At 43.3% G+C, this 22,331-nt stretch overlaps 1 protein-coding gene across 1 annotated transcript in view; it reads left to right on the top strand.

The window, feature by feature from the left end:
• LOC148726727 (uncharacterized) overlaps nt 1–22,008 on the top strand; it is a 43,380-nt gene extending 21,372 nt beyond the window's left edge. The window contains exons 4-11 of the mRNA XM_088726365.1: nt 9,809–10,192; nt 16,931–17,164; nt 17,434–17,516; nt 20,076–20,134; nt 20,238–20,410; nt 20,962–21,018; nt 21,431–21,550; nt 21,885–22,008. Coding sequence (XP_088582491.1) covers nt 9,809–10,192; nt 16,931–17,164; nt 17,434–17,516; nt 20,076–20,134; nt 20,238–20,410; nt 20,962–21,018; nt 21,431–21,550; nt 21,885–21,907 — 1,133 coding nt within the window. The 3' untranslated portion in view covers nt 21,908–22,008. The remainder of the gene's footprint in view (nt 1–9,808; nt 10,193–16,930; nt 17,165–17,433; nt 17,517–20,075; nt 20,135–20,237; nt 20,411–20,961; nt 21,019–21,430; nt 21,551–21,884) is intronic.
• The last annotated feature ends 323 nt before the right edge of the window (nt 22,009–22,331 follow it).

Genomic DNA, 22,331 nt, shown 5'->3' with positions numbered 1-22,331 from the left:
ACACACTCGATAACTTAAATAACTTAAACTACTTTTTATTTTTCATTTTTTAGGTTTTAAATTTTTAAACTAATATTAAACTATTTCTTCGGAGTGTACTTTAGCACATGTCTAGGAGGACCATTTTGCGGGTTGAGAACAAAGGCAATTGAACCAGGAGGAACTTGAAGGTGTGATGTTAACCGTAGGAGGTCTACTCTATCACCTGAAAGGCCAGGAGGAGTGGATAGCAATTCGAGAATTTCACTTCTGGACTTGGAAGAAATGACTGACGTAACGGAGGGTGGCACGGTTATCTTATTAGCGACTGGTACGGAAATCGACTGGGTTGTATCCGTTGTAGCAGGCTTCTTTACAGTTCCTTTTGAAACCGGAGAAGACTGGGGAGCAGCGCGTTTACGGGAGACATTGTCTGATGGTACTTGGTCAACCGATGTGCAGGTTGGAAAACGGTCCTCGCTGGCCTCAAGGTTATAATCGCACTCTTCAGACTCAGCAACAACGTCATTAGGGACGGGAGCAATTGTCTCAGCTGTCACATCATTTTCTTGAGCTACAGACGAGGGTATGTCCATCTCTACTGATGTGTCTACAGCAGGTTGAGCACCCACGGTCGTCTGACAGTTCCTAGCTAGATGTCCACCTTGACGGCATCGGAAGCATTTGCCCCTAAGGGGACACTCCGCCGACTTATGACCAACTTTATGACAAGTAGTACACTGGAGGGGTTGCCCCCTATACCAAATTTTACAGCGGACGCCACGGATAGAAATAAACGGTGAAATGACATTCCTAATAACCATTTGGACAATGCGTGACCCGGTGGACACTGAAGGCCTTCCGGGCCAAACCTGATTGCGAACAGATTTGACCGTACCATATGCAGACAAAGCTGTGCTGATGGCGTCGTTTGATCCCTCAAAGGGAAACCAAGAGACTACAACAGTAGTAAGCTGGGGAGGAGGAGGAGGGGGTTTAACCACCCTACACTCTACATCACCCAACTTGATGACACCTAGCTCCTCAAAAAATAACTTAGCAGCATCGCCGTTCTCAGCAAAAGTGACTCTCGCAACACGGCCAGGACATGCCTGCACCGCAGCCACCCGATGGTCAGACTCACGGTCAAAAAAACCCAGCAACAAACCAACCGCATCCGAGAAAAGTACCTCCTCAGGGAGCCCCTGACAGTCAACGTCGATGGTCCTATTAAAGGACACGACCATGCTGAAACTCGGACCCAACCCAAAGACAAGTCAGAGGGATGGGTGACCGAAACAGAGAAAAAGCAAAAAGGAAAGCAAGTTCAGATCGACCGAGAAATCCAAAAAAAGGGATGGGCGACCAAAACGGAACCAAAGAAAACAACCACTGCCAGGGAGGAAAAAGTCGCAAGTTTTCCCTCCCGGCAGGTACTCACTTATCCAACTCAGACCTCGAAAAACACCAGAACCAACTTCAAACTACAAGAGTATGAAGCAACACTTACCATGCGAGACCTGGGCCTCATCAGTGCAGTTTTTTTTTTTTTTTTTTATGTTTAAGGTGGACGGCCGGGCCCCCGATGAAGGGCGTGTGCAATGCCCGCCGACCAACAGGACTAATCCCACCCATGGCTTGCGTGCAATGCCTTAGGGTTAGGGTCCACCAGAAACGAGGGTCACCAGACGCCAAACTCGCTGGGGAATCGAACCCCACCTCACAGAAACAAAAATTGGGTACACAGAACTAAAACGAACAAGGACAAACAGACCAGTGCAGTACACCAACAAAGGAGACCAGCACATGGACAACAAAACAAATACTCACGAAAGGCTGCTGTGCAGTGCACCAACAAAGGATACCCAGCACAAGCAGCGGACAGACACACTTACAAAGTAGACAGAACGAACGATACTAGCCCAGTGCAGTGCACCAACGAAGGAGACCCAGCACATGGGTTACGAAACAGATACTAACAATTAGGCTACTGTGCAGTACACCAATGAAGGAGACCCAGCACAAGCAGCACAAAGACACGCTCACTCAAGCAAAAGATCACACGTCACTCAAGCAAAAGAAGAACGAGGCTACTGTGCAGTACACCAATAAAGGAGACCCAGCACGAGCAGCACCGAGACACACTCACTGGAGCAAAAAAGGAAACTAAATAACTACGGGGAGCGGGACTAAATGGAAAAGACAAGGGAGTCGTCTACCACTGAAGCTATGATGCCACGGGCGCCCCACTGACGATGGAAGACGCGACGACGCCTGTCAGACTTGCACCGCCTGAAGGAAATTGGTAAATAAAACTTCAGGCGGGCCTTGATAGAAGCAATCACCGCCACAGCACCAGGACGAACGTTACGGAAACGGAAATCGTTCCTACTCCGCCAAATACAAAACTTAGAAACATTGAGCAGATAGACAAAGACACGCGGGACAGAAACCAGTTCACTAGAGTTGAAACCAAAAAGGACATGACGTAAAGAGATGGCAGGACACATAGGAGAGAAGGAAAACAGCAAGGACTGGACCCAGGCGAGAACACTCTGAGCAAGTGGACAGTAGAAGAACAAATGCTTGAGTGACTCGACCGTGGGTCCACAAAAACATGAGAGAGGAACAGATAAACCAAAAGAGGAGAGACGCCGGGCGGTGTACAGGACGCCGTGCGCAATCTTCCAATTTAGGTCGATGACACGACGGTCAAGATAAAAGAAGGATAGGGCACGCCACGTGGCAGGCCAGTCAAGGTTGGGATAGATGAATAGAAACTTCAGGACACAATAAGGCTGGACCATGTTCTCAGAGAGAAGATATAGGTAGCAAGACTTGGTAGACATAGTAAGAACGGGAGAACAAACAAGAGGGCATGAAGAGCCGTAGACTAAAGAGTTTTTTGACGTGGCGAACGCCCCGTCGAGCTTACGCCAGGCCAAAACCAGAGCTTGATAGAAGGGCGGCAAGACCCTGAAGTCGAAACTAAAAGGACGAGAAAACACAACAAGAGGAGAGACACCAAACAAAGAGTTAAACCAAAAGGACATGAGAGCGACCCAACTGGATGGGGAGGAGACGAATCTCCTCACCCATTGACCAAGGAGGGCCCTCACCTTGGACTGAATATTAACCACAGAAAAACCACCAAAAAGGGGAGATTGAACCACGGCCGAACGGGAGACGAGCTCAACCTTGCCGGACCAGAAAAACGAGAAAACAAGACGGGAAAGCTTCGCCTCCACCCAGGCCGGCATGTGGATAAGAGAGGCCACATACCAAACCCGGGAGAGGGCGAGAGCGTTAATGACTAGGGCCTTGCCATGAAAAGAGAGAACACGAGAACGCCAAGACTTGAGAACACGGTCCACCGCATTAATGCGAGGACGCCAGTTGTCTTCATCAAGGTTACCGGGGCCGACAAACACCCCCAGCACCTTGAGCTTAGCAGGAGACCAGTCAAAAGGAACCGGGGGGTCCGTACGACCCCGCCAACCACCCAACCAGAGACCCTTGGACTTAGAAAGGTTGATCTTAGATCCAGAAGCTAGTTCAAAAAGCTTGTAAGTCTCAAGGGCAGCCAGAATGCCAGAATCAGTGGTAAGGATTAAAGATGTATCGTCCGCGTACTGCGAGATGGGAGACAGTACGGGACACCCAGGGAGAGACAGACCCTTGATACGGGGGTCTGCACGGATACTACACGCAAGAACCTCAGACACAAGAACATATAGGAGGGGAGAAAGAGGGCACCCCTGCCGGACACCACGAGAAAAGCTAAAGAAAGGAGTCAGGAACCCATTCACATTGACCGCGCTTTGAACATGAGTATAGAACAAGTCGACCCACGCGACAAAAGAAGGGCCAAAGCCCATGGTGACAAGAGTGGACCGCATGAAGCCCCAATCCACACGGTCAAAAGCCTTCTCTTGATCGAGGGACAGGATGGCGACAGGGGTGCCAGAAGACTCAGTATAGCTGACAACGTCTCTAAGCAGAGCAACATTTTCTCCGATAAAACGGCCGGGGACTCCGCATGTTTGATCTCGGCTGACAACGAGGTGTATTACCCGGAGGAGACGCCCAGCTATGGCACGAGAGGCAAGTTTATAATCCACGTTTAGAAGAGATATGGGCCGCCAATTTTTGGGGTCAAGGCGGTCCCCCTTCTTGAAAGACAGAGTGATGATACCTCTGCGCTGAGAGAGGGAGAGAAAACCAGAGGAAGAGCATTCATTAAGAACAGAAACAAGATCAGAGCCAACCACGTCCCAGAAACGGAGATAGAATTCCATAGGCAGGCCGTCTAAACCAGGTGCCTTGTTACGAGCCATGCCCTTGAGAGCGACGAGGACCTCTGATGATGTAAGAGGGCCCTCACAACTGTTGGCCTGATCTTGAGAGAGAACAGAAGACAAATTTTCAAGAAGAGAAGATTGAACATGAGGGTCAGTAGGAGAGGCTGTATAAAGACTAGAATAGAAGGAACCAAGAGACGCACAGAGATCGGCAGAAGACGAGACGATAGAGCCATCAGGCTCTCTCAGCGCAGAGATATGACGGTCAGCGGAACGTTTTTTCTCGAGACGAAGAAAATACTTCGAGGAAAGCTCACCCTCCTCAACCCATCGGACTCTCGCTCGCACCTGAGCCCCCCTCGCAGCATGGGAATCAAGTCGGGCAAGCTCAGAACAAGCAGACCGCCAAGGGTCAATGCAGGAAGTAATTCCAGAATCAACTTTGGCCTGAAGATGCTGGACAAGACGTACCAGGGCATCTCTGGATGAAGATGTTGTGCGGGCTTTATTTGCACAAAAGCGGATAGTAAGCCCCTTGATTTTACTTTTCCCACGATCCCACCACTTAGCTAGAGAAGGAAAGCGGGGGATGGCAAGGCGCCAAGCAGACCATTCATCACGGACTAGTTGCCGATAGTCCGGATCGTCGAGGATGGAAGTATTCAGCTTCCAGTAGCCTGGGCCAGGTGGAACGGCATCGGGAACAGACAGAGATAAACACAAACCGCGATGGTCCGAGAACGGACACACATACACGGAACAAGACGACACTGATGGGACCCACGCAAATGGGACCCCAAAAAGGTCAATACGCGACGCTAAACTGCCATTCCACCTGGTCCAGGTGAACCCAGGAGTAGTGGGGTGGAGATAACGCCAGATGTCAATGACGCAGGACGCCTCAAAAAGATGGTTTAGTGTGGGAGAACTATCTCCAGACAAGGAGGCGGGGTCTGGGCCACGCCTATCTCGAGCCCTATCAAATACAGCATTGAAATCTCCAGCAAGGACCGTAGGGATGGAAGGGTCGATCCTTGAATGAAGGCCATCGAAAAACAGGTCTCGTGCAGGGTTGCAATTAGGAGCATAGACACAGACAACTCGGAAAATTTTATCATGAAACGAGAATTCACATTGTAAGAAACGACCATCAGCAGACCAAGACTTTAGAAGGGAGATAGAGGGACGATAGAGAACAACACACCCACAAGAGTGAATAGAACCCGGGGCTAGCACAGACAAGAAACCAGACGAGGAAAACCACGATGAACATTCAGTTAAGGAAACACAATGAGTCTCCTGAAGGCAGATAACATCCACCTTCACCGGGAGAGAGCGCAACCATTGCACGAGACCATCACGCTTCGACCGGTCCCTGATGCCATTGACATTCAAAGTAAGGAGAGACAAAGCCATGAGGAAGAGATGGATGACCCTCATGAAAGCCAGGGCTGGGGCTGGGGTTTCCCCTTCCTACTGGGAAGATTGGGGACAGCCCTCGTACGCTTAGAGACCGTACTCGCCAACTGAGTATGAGAAGGAACCATGACACGTTTCTTAGAGCGTTTCCTGGAGACAACTTCAAAACCGTCCGATGACATGCTCCTCGTGAGAGGAGAGGAGAATTCAGAAATATCAGGAGACTCTGAGCCCTGAACAGGGGTAGAGTCCTGAGAGGAGAATTCGGTGATATCATCATCGACATTAGTGACACTTTGGCCAACACTAGTATTAGTGGTACTTTGACCAGACTTAACTATTTTACTGGTACTTTGACCAAACTTAACTAATTTACTGGTACTTTGACCAGACTTAACTATTTCACTGGTACTTTGACCAGACTTAACTAAAGAACTGGTACTTTGACCAGACTTAACATTATCAATAAATAATTCACCGGTACTTTGACTGGAATTAACTAAAGTACTGGTACTTTGACCAGACCTAACATTATCAATAACTATAGGACTGGTACTTTGACCAGACATAACACTATCATTAACTAAAGGACCGGTACTTTGACCGGACTCACTATTATTAACTAAACTGGTGTTTTGACCAGCGATACTATTATTAGGAACACTATTTATTTCTGAGGCCTCAGATTGTTTAGGAACGTTATTTAGATTACTGATTTCATTATTACTGGCTTCGCCAGGAGCAGAGATAACCATTTCTTCAGACGGAAGATCAACAGATTCGTTGGGTGGACAAGGAACGTTACCCGGCAGATTTGCCACATCTCCAGAAGAAATGGGCGGGAAATCAGCGGCCGGGGGAACAACATAGGGCGTAGAGCCCCAGACATTTCCGGTACGGCGGGAAGGGCAGTTACGGGCGAGATGACCAGCTTCCCCACATTCCCTGCATTTTCCATTGAAGGGACAGTCAGCAGCTTTATGACCCATGGTTTTGCAGATAGAGCAGAATGGCTTGATACCACGATACCAAATGCGCACAGGGTAACCGTCAATGGTGATTTGTGCGGGGATAGGTTTCTCCATGGACATGGTCAGAATTCGCGATCCAGTAAGAAGATGTGGACGCCCCATGAAAGCCTGACGTTTGCAGAGGAAAACTTTGCCAAAGGTCTTGAAGTCCTCGCACAGGATCTCGTCATCCCCTTCAGCGGGGTAGTGATGGATATAGACGAGCGTGTGTGGACGATCGGAATTGGTGACACTACATTCCACACCATCGAGATTTATAAAACCGGACTCAACAAGACTCGCCATATCGTCAGGATCTTTGAAAGTGAGGCGAATAAGGCCTCCCGGAACGAACTGAACCGCAGATAGTCTATTAAGGTCAATTTCCTTTTCTAACATTTTAAGAACAGCTGGTCTAGGGTGGACCGTAATTGCCGCCGTAGCATGGACAACACAAGTTCTAGCACATATTAACATTTTGAAAAGGAATAGGAAGAGAGAAAAAAAACAAAAAGGAAAGAAAGGAGAGAAAAAAGACTACAACAATTGCCAAAAAAGGCAAAAAACCCACCAAGTTCAGCAAAGCTGAAACCTGGATGGGTTCCCAACAAAGTTCGGACCCACCGAAAAAAACCAAAAACGAGATGGGTGACCGAAAACAACGAGACAAAAAAGACTGGCGTTCCACTCCCGGCAGGTACTTAGCACAGTCGAATAAATTTGAAAAATGAGAGAATACTTACAAATCCTTTGCCCACGATGAGGTTTCGGACCAACACTTTCCCTTGCGAAGATGAAATCCCGCGTCAGGTAAGTAGGGCGCACACTTTTTTGACCTTTGTGGGCCTCATCAGTGCAGTGCTAATGCTAGGATGGAGGAGAACCAATATGGTCACCTCAAACGATCCAACCTTTGTGGTATCGTCTAAGTCATGCCAGAGTGCTCAAACTAGAGTACACTAGCGAGCATGCGCAATTGCAGAGCAATGACTCATCCTAGTTAGAGTGCTCAATTTGGACATGAAAGCAAAGCTTTGTATGCCAAAGAGCTATATCTAACTGCAGACAGTACTGTTTCGGCCTTCTGGGCCTCATCAGTGCAGTTTTTTTTTTTTTATGTTTAAGGTGGACGGCCGGGCCCCCGATGAAGGGCGTGTGCAATGCCCGCCGACCAACAGGACTAATCCCACCCATGGCTTGCGTGCAATGCCTTAGGGTTGGGGTCCACCAGAAACGAGGGTCACCAGACACCAAACTCGCTGGGGAATCGAACCCCACCTCAACAAAAATTAACACACTCACACCAAAAATTGAACACACACACTCGATAACTTAAATAACTTAAACTACTTTTTAGTTTTCATTTTTAGGTTTTAAATTTTTAAACTAATATTAAACTATTTCTTCGGAGTGTACTTTAGCACATGTCTAGGAGGACCATTTTGCGGGTTGAGAACAAAGGCAATTGAACCAGGAGGAACTTGAAGGTGTGATGTTAACCGTAGGAGGTCTACTCTATCACCTGAAAGGCCAGGAGGTGTGGATAGCAATTCGAGAATCTCACTTCTGGACTTGGAAGAAATGACCGACGTAACGGAGGGTGGCGCGGTTATCTTATTAGCGACTGGTACGGAAATCGACTGGGTTGTATCCGTTGTAGCAGGCTTCTTTACAGTTCCTTTTGAAACCGGAGAAGTCTGGGGAGCAGCGCGTTTACGGGAGACATTGTCTGATGGTACTTGGTCAACCGATGTGCAGGTTGGAAAACGGTCCTCGCTGGCCTCAAGGTTATAATCGCACTCTTCAGACTCAGCAACAACGTCATTAGGGACGGGAGCAATTGTCTCAGCTGTCACATCATTTTCTTGAGCTACAGACGAGGGTATGTCCATCTCTACTGATGTGTCTACAGCAGGTTGAGCACCCACGGTCGCCTGACAGTTCCTAGCTAGATGTCCACCTTGACGGCATCGGAAGCATTTGCCCCTAAGGGGACACTCCGCCGACTTATGACCAACTTTATGACAAGTAGTACACTGGAGGGGTTGCCCCCTATACCAAATTTTACAGCGGACGCCACGGATAGAAATAAACGGTGAAATGACATTCCTAATAACCATTTGGACAATGCGTGACCCGGTGGACACTGAAGGCCTTCCGGGCCAAACCTGATTGCGAACAGATTTGACCGTACCATATGCGGACAAAGCTGTGCTGATGGCGTCGTTTGATCCCTCAAAGGGAAACCAAGAGACTACAACAGTAGTAAGCTGGGGAGGAGGAGGAGGGGGTTTAACCACCCTACACTCTACATCGCCCAACTTGATGACACCTAGCTCCTCAAAAAATAACTTAGCAGCATCGCCGTTCTCAGCAAAAGTGACTCTCGCAACACGGCCAGGACATGCCTGCACCGCAGCCACCCGATGGTCAGACTCACGGTCAAAAAAACCCAGCAACAAACCAACCGCTTCCGAGAAAAGTACCTCCTCAGGGAGCCCCTGACAGTCAACGTCGATGGTCCTATTAAAGGACACGACCATGCTGAAACTCGGACCCAACCCAAAGACAAGTCAGAGGGATGGGTGACCGAAACAGAGAAAAAGCAAAAAGGAAAGCAAGTTCGGATCGACCGAGAAATCCCAAAAAAGGGATGGGCGACCAAAACGGAACCAAAGAAAACAACCACTGCCAGGGAGGAAAAAGTCGCAAGTTTTCCCTCCCGGCAGGTACTCACTTATCCAACTCAGACCTCGAAAAACACCAGAACCAACTTCAAACTACAAGAGTATGAAGCAACACTTACCATGCGAGACCTGGGCCTAGGATGGAGGAGAACCAATATGGTCACCTCAAACGATCCAACCTTTGTGGTATCGTCTAAGTCATGCCAGAGTGCTCAAACTAGAGTACACTAGCGAGCATGCGCAATTGCAGAGCAATGACTCATCCTAGTTAGAGTGCTCAATTTGGACATGAAAGCAAAGCTTTGTATGCCAAAGAGCTATATCTAACTGCAGACATAAGAACTTGTAGCCCTGTTGTGATGCAATCAAACGCAGCAATTTTTGATGTAGTAATTTAAATTATTCTCCACAGTTAGTGGAAGTGTTACATGGAATGAACTTACTCCAGTCAGGACAACAAAAAATCCTAGTGAAGTGCTCCCCCCTGCCATTGTACAGGTTTCTGAAGGATCTTCTGTCACACTGAGCTGGAACTACCGTGTGACATCAGGTGTATTTGGAGCTGTTTTACAATTCAGTGGTGCTGGTATAGTCAACATTCAATCAAATGGACAAGCTGGTGCTGTTAATGATAATTTTAAGGGGCGGTTCAACATAAGCTCAACTCCAGGAAGAATTTCTCTGACTATCTCCCAAGTGACTACCGCTGACGACAAGGCCAATGGAGAATTTAGCTGTGAGTTAATTGATTCCAATGCTGAAACTTGGAAACGAGCTATTCAAGTGCAGGTCCAAGGTGAGTTCAAAAGTTAAGTAAGGCAACCATCTTCGCAGGTGAGCTGAAATGTTGCCCATGCAGCTCACCCTGAGTCAGATTCAAATCCCATGGAAGCCGTATAGCTTTGTAATAATTGGGAAACGATCAACCACATTTATATGCATAATGAACAATTTTTATCAAGTATATTCTTTCTTTTCACCCACGTGACCTCTTGCTTGACAACAGTTGCTATCCGCTATGTTGGTGTCCCTCGACAGTAAAATAACTGATCGAAAAGAGGAGCTAGTGTGAGGAAACGTATGAGAGTTAACTATGGTTTTATGCATTGTGTGGGGATGTGGATCCAAAAGTGGCAAACATAAAGGTCTTAGACTCTTTCGCATACCCAAAATCATCACTAACCAAGGCGAAGAATACGAGGAACTGACTAGAAAGCGTAGGGAAAAGTGGATCAGTGCAGTAAGTCGTGGCGACACTGCAGAGAAGAATATCCTCGAGACAGACAGAGTCTGCGGTCGTCATTTTCACCAAGGACAGCCTGCGAAGGACTTCGATCAATTCAATCCAGACTGGCTACCTTACCTAAATTTAGGAAAGAAAGAATATCGACGTCGAAAAGACTTTAAAGTTTCTGTAGAAAGATTTGAGAGAGTTGAAAGGAGACGGAAAGCCGCCATTGAACAACAAGAGCAAGAAGTTACAAAGAAGAGAAAACTTCTAGAACAAAGAAGTGATCGCATCTGTGATTGAGACTTTGAATCTGGGGCTAGTACATCAGAAACTATAGAAGAACAGCTAAGTGATGGAATGTATACAGATAACGTTTGCGATAAGCAGGGAGCGAAATGCGAAACTAAAGAGTTTGCTCATTCTTCCACACAAACAGAGCCCGAAGTGGCACCAACTGCTGCCAGTGAAGGGACTCAAACTGAAGAGTTTGAGTATTTATTTGAAAGACTTTGTGGCTAAGAGGCACCTGGGAGAGATTTCTTCGATACCGATGACAAAGTGCGGTTTTATACGGGGCTGCCGTCCATCGAAGTGCTGACGAAAACATGTGAACATGTTGCACCTTATGTGAACAGGAAAAGCCTTACTCTTGATAAATTTCAGGAGTTTATAATTGTTCTGATGAAGCTACGGCTTAATGTCCCGTTTCAAGACTTGGCCTACCGTTTTTCTATTTCTGTTAGTACAGCTTCAAGGATTTTTTCTTCCTGGATTCGAATTATGGATGCTAGGCTCTCCCCACTCGTGTACTGGCCAGAGAAGCACCAGCTGTGGCACACTATGCCTATGTGTTTCAAATTTATTTATTTAATCACTTTCACCAGAGTGTGGTGAGGGTCGCACAACAGAGCGAGGCTCCAAATTAAGTGCGCCCTATATCCCACCCATCCCACCCCAGGGGAGGACATCCATCACACAGTAATCTCGTGTGTGGGAAATTAACGTCTCCTACCCCAACCCTGCAGGAGACGGGACCTCCATTTATTCGTCCCTATCCGAGAAGACTAGAATATCTAACCATTTCTTGATGTTATAGAAAGGTAGCAAATTCTTCTCAATTATTTTAAGACCCTGAGTGTTGGTCCGGCCGGGGCTCGAACCCTCGACCTCCCGCACAACAGTCCAGCGCTCTATCCATTGAGCTAACCGGGAGGCGGTGATTTGGAAACATGGTGACAGTAATCATTGACTGTTTTGAGGTGTTCATCGAAAAGCCTCCTAATCTTCTTGCTAGAGCTCAAACATTATCTTCGTATAAACATCACAATACCATGAAAATACTAATTGATATCACACTTCAAGGGACAATTTGTTGTGTCTAAGGCATGGGGAAGTCGCTCATCAGACAAACATCTCATTGAGATCTGTGGTTTCTTGGAGAAGTTACTGCCTGGAGATTTAGTTATGGCCGACAGGGGTTTCACCATTTCTGAAAGTGTCAGTCTAAAGCATGTTATGCTGGTGATCCCTGTCTTCACCAAATGGTTGAAACAGTTGGACCCTATTGATGTTGAGGAGACCAGAGGCATTGCCAACGTACTTATCCATGTGGAGAGGGTAATAGGGCTGCTGCGCCGCAAATACACCATCCTAGAAGGCATACTTCCAACAAATTTTCTTTCTTTCCTGTAATCACCGCGGAACAGTAGACTTTCGAGTTCCTTTAACTGATTGAATTCTGAGGGTGTGTTCACCACTTGTTAACTTATGCCCTCCTGTAGTCTCATTTGACTAGATATTTTACTTTCTAAGGATGGTTCAGAAATAGTGGAGCCGAATAGAATGTCTGTTGAACAACATGCATGTGTGATCCTAGTTTCCAGGAACCCAGACCTAACTTTGTAATGAACTTCTTTCATTTGAAATATCTTTTTTTTGGTTTTCCTCTTTCTCTTGAAAATACTATTCATCAGCTCTGTTATCAAAATGCCCCCCTCCCATGCACAACGCATGGTAAAAAAGTTAGGCATAATATAACTGGTGAAGTGTACCATTTAATAGAATGATGCAGTATAATGATTTGACAAAGTATCTTGGCTAAATTGTTGTATTTTTTTTCTTCACTAAACATCTTGGACACCTGTCTAAGCTTTAATTTAATTTGCTGGAGGTAAACCCTCATAAAAATTAGAGGGGGTCTTAAAACAGAAATCAGCCCCTTAGAGATGGCAAAAATAGGTGGGGCTAAGTGATTTTGCACCATGAGAAATGTAAAATAAAAATTTAAGTTTTCCCTAAAAAAGTAAATATCTTGGATCTAGTAACTCTTGACAGCACTGTGAGTGAAACTATAAAGCTCTGTCAGTATCAATAAATGCCCTAGCTCAGCCCCCCCTTAGGAATACGAAAGAATTTGAACACCCTAAAGGCATAGCACTTTGGAGTAATTTATTGCCCAATTTATGGATGGGACAAGCACTCCTGTCATGTTGAAGGAGACCCCCACAAACCCCCACACAGCCCCCCCCCCAAAAAAAAGACAAAAAAACAAAAAAAAACAAAAAACAAAAACTTGCATACTATCAAGCAACGCATGCAAACAGAAAAAGAACTAAGTTCCCAAGTGGTATTTCACTGGTAAATATTGGTATTTTATTATCTCAATGTCAGTTGGACCACCACCAGACAATATCCCATTATTCAAATTTGGTATTTATTACATCTTTCCAATAAATAGGCCAATAATTTCACTAGACTATCCTGGTAAAAATTTAATTAATACCAGATATTTACCAATAATTTACCACTGAAGCAAGTACCTTTTTTCCCTGTGATATGAAGAATCTTAAATTATATTGGGCCTATTTACCAAAAAAGATATGGTCATCCAGCCCTTAGATCTCTGACTAATTTGTCCTTTGAATTCCTGCATCCTATAAATAAACAAGTATTGCTCTAGGTTTGTCCATGTTACTGGTAAAATACTGGGAAATTGCTCATCTTCGCATTTCTCAGACACTCAGCCAAATATGAACGCATTCTTGAGGGATCAAAGGTTACCTGCCTAGGATCTCCACCATTAGCAAGATAGCAGGCAAAAGCAATGGCAAAAATGCCACAGTCATTACCATTATTTTTCTGTTCAACTAGTGCATAATTGAGTGAATTCAAACGACCACCTAGGAGATCATTTGTTTGATCTACCACTTCCTGGCAAATGACATCTTGATAGAGACTGTCATATAAATTTGCATCAAAGGGTTGGCAGCCAATATTACTGACACACACCCAATGAGCAGAACCTGTATGTAAAATATGTATAAATTCACCAGACACTACATCAAAATTACGAACAGGCCCTAAAGTTGGGCGTTGGAATCCTTCAATTAACTGATTTTCCTCGTGCAGCAGTACCTGAGCTTTTTGTACAATGTCACAAGTGAGCCAGCCAGTTGGGTTTAAAATAATTTGGTAGTCAGATATTGTAAGATTTGCAAGAGAAGCTTGCTTGTTAATGTCACATTTAATAACATTGGTTACTGTAACATCAGCATCTACTGAATCTTCAGCTTCACTGTCACTGCTGGATTCACTCCCAGAGTCAGCTGCCATGGCTAATCCTAGTAAAGAGGTAGAAGTGGTAGGAGGTGTAATTAGAACAAGAGGGGAGGGAGTTTTCTTACAGAATTTGCAGCACTAGGTTGTCTTGGCATTATTTGGCATTCTCTTTAAAGCAACACAGTTGAGGTGGAGAAATTTCCCATTTGTGCAATCACTGTTATGACACTCTAACAACTTGTCAGAAGGTGCTGCCTTAGATTGACATGTACAGATCGCACTTAATTGGAGAGCAGCTTGACAGGCTGGAGGCTGTTTTGGTTGCTGCTTTCTCTTTCGCTTGAACTGGGGCAACCAACAACAGTGTAGACAGTACCATAACTTTGGTATTTCACCGGCACAAAGAGACAAACAGGAGGTGTGAAATTGTACATAGGGACATTCTACATTACTGCAGGTTATCACATCGTTATCTGCTGGTTTACGACAAAAGCAGATTGCATCCACAATAGGCTTGACATCCGGAGCATGACACCTCCACCTCCTCCAACGACCTAGTATCTTAGGGAGGATGCATAGCCTCCAAAACGTATCTAGCCTAGGAAGGAGGGTGTGGTGGTGCTGCTGCTTATCAGGGAGAATCCTCTCTGTTACTATTACTAACCTGTTATTCACATTATCAATGGCACAAACAACAAAATCACAGTGCTTCCTATCTTTGAGAGTAAACAGTTGTTGTTGTACCTGATAGTAATAGTTGTAGCTTCTGATGAGCTTAAAACTGCCATCTACCTTTTCCAAGCAAGAGGACTTCTAAAGGGCATACTTATCAAAATCACAGTCTTGGATAGACATTGGACATTTGACCTCCCCGCAGCCCAATCCACAACAATCACATGAACTCAAACATTCAGGTGAGGCATGGAGGAAGGGATGCTGTGAGTTAATAAAACGTCCACACTTCTCAACCTTAAAATTAACATGCTTGGTTGACATCATTTCAACATATGATTTAATTGCAATATCTTCATACTTGCAACCATGCTTGATTGACTTTGTATTTACCTTAAACAAATGTGGGTAACAAATAGTTCTTATTGTTGACTGCGGAGGCTTTACTAAGTTGCACTTTGAGGCAGCACCACTCATTAGACGCCCCAATTCTGCCTGCCCGATGTCGATAAAAACTCGAGCATTTCTCCTGAGAGCGCGTGTCTTTTTCTACTAGCGCAATGTTCTCCACAGTTAATTCAAGCTTCACGGCTAAGCATTTCCTCAGCAAGTCAGGATAGTTTAGATCGAGGTTTTGAGTCTCATATAAGTCTGTAATCTCAGGAATAGCTCTACCTCCTACTACAAACAGGCCTGCAAAATCATTATGCAAACTCAGTGCTACAGGCTTAACGCTACACTGATTTAGCTTCGCATAGAACGTAGACAGTTCCTCTGCTGTGGGGCGACATCTTTCAACCTCATCACCCTTCACAAGTAGAGCCGATCGGTCACCAATTAAGTCCGCTCTACAGTCTTGGGTTAAGGCATCTATTTTCCCATCTAGATTTTCCTTGAACTTCCTGGCTGAGCTGAAATCGATGTCTTGCATTGGCGCGTAATTTACTTCACTGACATAGGTAGGCAAAAGCCATGTGCATTTTACGCTGGTACATGCCAGCTTTCCATTAATTCGAGTCCATGCCTCAATATAAAACATCACGCTTGCGACATGAGTGCATGTTACTCCTTGGCCAGCCTTACATCCAAGTTAATGTGCGGAGAGGATCGTCCCATCTGTGTCGGTTATGATCCAGATATTAACAGGAGGTTCGTTCATAGCCTGTGAATGTCGAACTTTGCCGACCACGACGTAATATTTATCGCGAATCAGCCTTCCTCTTACCGATTTGACGAACCCCGAAACCATTTGATTATAAGCGTTCAAACCTTTGTAGGCCTTGAACTCTCTTCTCGTATAATGGCTCGTTTCCAGAAACAAATATCCAAGGAAATCAGAAACTTCTGTGGGAGGTAGACATTCCCCATTAAACTGCTCTTTCGGGATACTGGCCTGGTCGACTTCGATAACAGATATTTTTGCTAAATATCACTCTTTAACTCGAGTTTCCAGCCCTTTTACGTAATCTGAAAGCACTGGGATAGCTTTGCTGAGTTTTTCCGCGTCGTCTTCGAATTCAGAATCCATTGAGAGGTCGCAAGATTATCAACAGATTCAGGAATCTAGAAATGGCATAATATTTTCCCTAGATACTAGTGATAACACGCTTCGAGGGACACCAACATGGCGGATCAACAAATTTGCATAATCTGTCACGTCACCTGAAAAGCAAGAATAGGAGATACCGTGGTGCATCTATTAGAGTATCAGTTGTTTTTGGGTACCAGGGTATAAAAAAAAAATTGAAGACTTCTTTTATTTTTATACAAAAATTGCGAAAATAACCTGTATCATAAAGACTAATCTACATCATTTTATGTTAGAAATAATTTTTTTTCATTTCGTCCTTATCGTCTTTGCGTTATTGGCAGCTCCTTTGAAGCTTTTTGATACTCAGTGAGAGTACATTATCTATCGCCTGAGAAGAAAGTTTCACTTTTCTCTCTCACTTTGTTATCATTTTGAGTGTGCATTGCAGTTACTTGTTTGAAGTATCTGTAAGATCTCTGTTTAAAACTATGTCAAAACTAGCTTTCTCTTTTGCATCCTTGATGTCTTTATTTTTATTGCAGCTTCTGTCAAGATTATTAATGCTCCAAAGGAGTATATTGTTACCAAAGGAGAAAGTGTCATCCTAAACTGTGAAGCGAAGGGAAATCCTCCGCCTTCTTATAGTTGGACACCATGTGACCAAAAGCGATATTGTAATGAGAGCACATTGGTAATTTCACGGGTCTTACATGATGCCAACTATACATGCAAAGCGGCTAATGAATATGACAAAGATTTCAAAAGCGTCAGCGTCTGTAAGTTGCATTTCTTACCTAAAGTTAGTCAAATAAATCCTCACTGTCTAAAATCTCTTCATTCCTTATAAATACACGCATCAAGATAAAAATATTCCTAACAATTCAATATTGTGTTGGAAAATGTGGAGAGAGACAAATTATAAGACCTGCATGAACATAAACATGATTATGGTACTTTAGGATAGAATCACAATTATGCTCTTTTCCAAAATCAGCAATGTGCATTTTCTGACATGGATTTATAATTTGTTTGTTATCACGTGCAGTCATTGGAGGAAATGTGATCAATGTGACCTTCGCCGATGGAGGATACGACCAATCCCCGTTGTTAGAGAGACTCGATGAGATGGTAATTACTCTTTTTTAAGATCTCAGTTGTCTGCATTTGATGATTAAGACCTAGTCTCTGAAAGAATCAAACAGCTTGGGACATTTTCAATTCCCCTTAAACCTCAGGCACTCAAGGGGAATACGCTAGAATACCCTTCCATCCAACCGTCGCAGCACTGTTTTCACGGTAATAACGGCTGCTTGTTTATGGCTCAGAGCCTCTCTTTAAATATTTATTTCTCGATCTATCTACAAGCTTTTCACAACACTACAAATTGATACTTCTAGCATACATACAGTACCGCTCAAATTCATGTAAGCTACAGCTACCGCTATCTCAAGAGATGTGTCTTGATTCTCTCAAGACACATCTGCTTTCATTTGGGTCTTTTCTTATTTGTGGCCGGCGACCTTTCGCACGATAAGTACATCCAAACTCGGCTTAAAAAACAACTCACTAACAGAGCTAGAAAACTTACAACTCCTTGATTCTCTTTAATCCTCAGCAGGATACAAAAGAATCGTGAAACTATGAAGCAAATACATATTAAGATCCTATAAGAAAAACGATCTAATTGCTTGTAAGCTTGTCGACAAAATACACAGAAAATGTGAGTAACCATATCTTTAAAACCCCAACCAAAACAATATCACAAGACTTTCGAAATGAATAACAAAGTACTTCAAAAACAACAAGTTTTCGAGAACTAAAACTTGAGCAACACCTTCCGCTGAGGACTCTAAGCAAAGTTAAGAAAAACCCAAACACCACTACCGTTGACGAATATCGTACGAGAGTTAAGCTCTTTTACAACGGTCAAGGACACATAATTCAAACGGTAAAAATTAATAAGGCGGTTGTGATTGGTCAGCTTCTAGCTGATTAAGTAATACATTTTGGTTCTTTTGTAAGCTCATACATATCGAGAATAACCTGTTTTTGCGGTTCCAACAGTTTTTGAAATATATCTAGAGGCGTCTGTTCCAAGTAAACCAGCTTTTCTCAACGTTCAGTAAATGATAGTAGTTAAAGGGGCACTCTGATGAAACCGCCCAATAATTTGAAAATCCGAAAAACTCAGTTATTTCATCATAATATGAATTTTTAGTGATTAATAAAGCCTTTTCAATAACAATTTTAGTTGAAAGTCAATTCTAGTGCGAGAAGTTACGATTTGAAAACCGTTCCGCCATTAATTTTCGTAATCACGGCCAACTTATCTTCGGTCAGCGGTCACTCCCATTGTGACGTAGATTACTCAACACACTTTTATATTTATACAGAAACCTCATGAAATTTAGTGAAATAGTCTTAGTTTTAGTGTTATAAAAAGCAATAGAGACGATCAAAATACTGTTTTTGAAAATTAGCCACGAGCACGGCGCGTCAAATGAGTAATCTCCAGACTCGCGCCAGTCTTCCTGAGCCTGCGAAGTGATTACGAAAATTAATGGAGGAACGGTTTTCAAATCGTAATTTCTCTCCCTAGAATTGACTTTCAACTAAAATTATTATAGAAAAGGCTATGTTAATCACTAAAAATTCATATTATAATGAAATAACTGAATTTTTCAGGTTTTCAAATTATAGAGCGGTTTCATCAGAGTGCTCCTTTAATGTTGTAGATTAACTTAAAGGGAAAGCTTGGTCGAGAAAAAATTATCTCAGTCAGAAGAATTCTTCCTCAGAACCTGGAAAATAACGACCATTTTGTCCAGTTTGCTTTGTTTTAGTGATAAGAGCGCTTTGAAGTTGTCCATTTTCACAACTTTCGTGGATAAAAACACGGCATCTTGGACGTCAGTTATGACGTAGCAATATTCAAACTTTGTTCGGCGCTTTTTCCTTGGTGACCAGTTTTACCTTTGTGAAAAAAATTTCTAATACTCCTAATAGTAGAAATGAGGTGCACTGTCGTGTAGTTGAATGTCAAAGTAAATACTAAAATTCAAGAGGAAAAGGTGTAAGCCTCCACAAGCTACCGGAAAGTAAAACATTAGAGAAAAGTTAGTCGGCAAAAATAACCCGCGAGGACGACTCGCCAAACTCTGCAAAACCTCAGAACTGCATGTAAGTTTTCTTTGTCGACCTTCGCTTCGAACTGAAAACTATGCTTACCTTTTCCATAATTAACACAAAGTTCAGTTATTTATTTTATGAATTATTTCCAAGCCTTTTCATTGTAAGCGAATAAACTGAAGCTCGAAATAGTGATACACCATGTGTGGTAAATTCTCAGTCGCCACCCTAGACCAAAGCCGATTCTCAACATCGTGCGCTTTCCCAAGCAGTGTATAAACATATCTTCTCTTTCCTAAGTCTTTTATGAGTCCACTGAGTAAATTTTCTTTACCTCACCAGTCGCAAACTCCTGCGGAAAAAAAAATAAATTACATTTCATATATTGTCGGCAAATAATCAGGAAAGGTACGTCTACGACAAATACAAATGATCCTTCGTTACGCAGGCGCCCATGTCTCGCCATATCATATCGATTGGAAACGATAAAAATAATACTCACTGCAACATCAGTTAAGCTCTTTTTTGCTATCATGGAATTGCTTTGTTATTATTTAGATGCGAAAGGCTTTTGCAAGTACACCAAGCTACAAAAGTATGCAGTTTATTGCTTTCAGGTTTGTAAACCCTGCGGATCAATTTTTTTTTGTTGTAAATGAATTTTTCTGATTTGCAATACAACCCACTTTACTCAAACCCTCGTTTGCTATGTATATCAAGGTGTGGAAATGCAAGTGTTGACCTAGCACTGAAGTTTTACACGCCCACAAAGGAACGAGATGTTATTGCAATGCTCGGCATTGCTGTGATGGATGGGATCCTTGGAAAATTCATCGTGCTACCCTCTACTGGAACTGTAGTGTGCCCATCAAGACCTAGGAGTTCCTCTGACGGTAAATTCATAATTTTTGTGAGTGTGCACTCATTTGTATACTTTGTGTTTAGTTCGCTTCAACTCAGTTTTGTTGTTCCTTTGCCATTTTTGAATAACCATGAGCTCTTCCCAAGTATTCCTTCGTAAGGGATTATCCCATCTTAGCGTAAGGTCATGGTTGCCACAAGTCTGGGAAAAGTCAGGGAAATAAACAATTCTTCAAGGTCAGGGAAATTTCAAATTAGTAACTTCTCCTTTAAACTCAATATTTTGCTCAATACATGCAGAACTACCTTCTTTAGAGAGCGAAAGGGCAGGATATCAGGGTAGTGTTTCAGAGTTTGACGACTGTATCCGGACTGTAGACTTTCTTTAAACATGGGATGAAAATGGAATTCTCTTGGTGCCAATTCTTTCAGATGGACGTCGTCACGGTGAATAACAATACCATGAGTACACGTCAATAGAACGCTGCAAGTACATGTAGTATGTGAGGTTCCAATGACACGTGCAGTAACTTGGTACCTTATTGAAGTTACTATCAAAGAAATTCTTTTTCTTTATTTTAAGCATCTACAAACCTCCCACTGACCATAGAAGCTGAAAGCAGAACAGGCACTTGTTTAAGTAGGTATTATCAAACTAGGTACACCACAACTACGGACTATACCAGAAACAAAATTGATTTTAATCAATAGAAAAAAGGATCAGAGCATAAAGTTCTCAGGGTTTACCTTAGCCATGGGTCTGTATTATAAAAGATCATAGGCAAAGACTAATCACAGTGTGTCTTTTCATTATCACTGGCCTGAGACAACCGTGGCATAGGTGTTTCCCTTCGTTAGTTTTATTCAATCCTGTATCTGTAGTCTGTGATTTAACAAGGGATCACCTTTTCATTGGCCAAGGTTCTTGATCAGTCACTTCTTTATAGGTGAATCATATAGGGATAAAGTGCTGTCATTGGTTAAGGAAACTAATGGATTAATTTACCTTGTATTTGTCTCGTAACAATTACTTCCAAATTTTTCACATTAAGGTACCACAGGGATCACTGTTGGCGCACTGTTCGGATCAGTTTTATTTTGTGCTGTAATTGCTTTGATCTTAGCTTGGTTTGTACGGAAAAGAAGAAAGTGCTCCAAAGCAACCAATAAAGGTAAATGTTACAAAATCTTGAGCACTTAGCACATTTTCAATTGTGTACGCGTTTTTATTTGTCAAAAAAATAAACAACAACAAGAACGACTCACCTGTAGGTACTGCTGAAATTTTTTTTATTCTGATATTAAGTATGTGTCCACCAAAGTTCCCTGAAGGCAGCTCTTAAGAAATTAAAAGAAGCTAATAAACCACGTATCTTTGTATTTTCCTTTTGTTCTGCGTTTCTCGTGTCCTTTTTTAATTTCTTGTTTCTTTGTGTAGCCTTTTCTCTTCAATTTTCTGTTATTCATTTTCCTTTTTTCTGTTTTTTGTTTTCTTGTATAATTTAGGCACAGCAACAGTACAAAGGTGAGGTTTCAAGGGACTAAAAGTGCCCTTTTGGCTCCTCACCACCTATGGTTAGTCCTCTTCGTCAATGTTTAATTTAAGAAATGATATCATTGTTCGTTTCACGGTTTCGGTTTGCACTTCGAATTTGTTCTGCCGAGGGACATGGCTAGGAATCCAGGTAACTGTCAAGAAATACTCGTCCAATTTTTCTACCGGTTCATAAGCATAATGAAGCATGTGTTGGTTACATTAGTCACTAAATCGTTTTTAACACGCAGTTAATTACATGCCAGCGGTAGATTTATTAAATGCAGAGGAGAAAGTATCTCCGACCTGCGTGGCCTATTGGTTTTCACCTGATGACCATAGCTGTCCTTTGTTAAGCAACTATTACCAACTGAACTTTCATAGAGTATTCAGGCTAAGGTTTCCTTGAGGAAAAAATT

The sequence above is a fragment of the Stylophora pistillata genome, chromosome 7, assembly GCF_964205215.1.
Source record: "Stylophora pistillata chromosome 7, jaStyPist1.2, whole genome shotgun sequence".
Classification (NCBI taxonomy): Eukaryota; Metazoa; Cnidaria; class Anthozoa; order Scleractinia; family Pocilloporidae; genus Stylophora; species Stylophora pistillata.
This window is presented reverse-complemented; position numbering and strand designations above follow the sequence as displayed.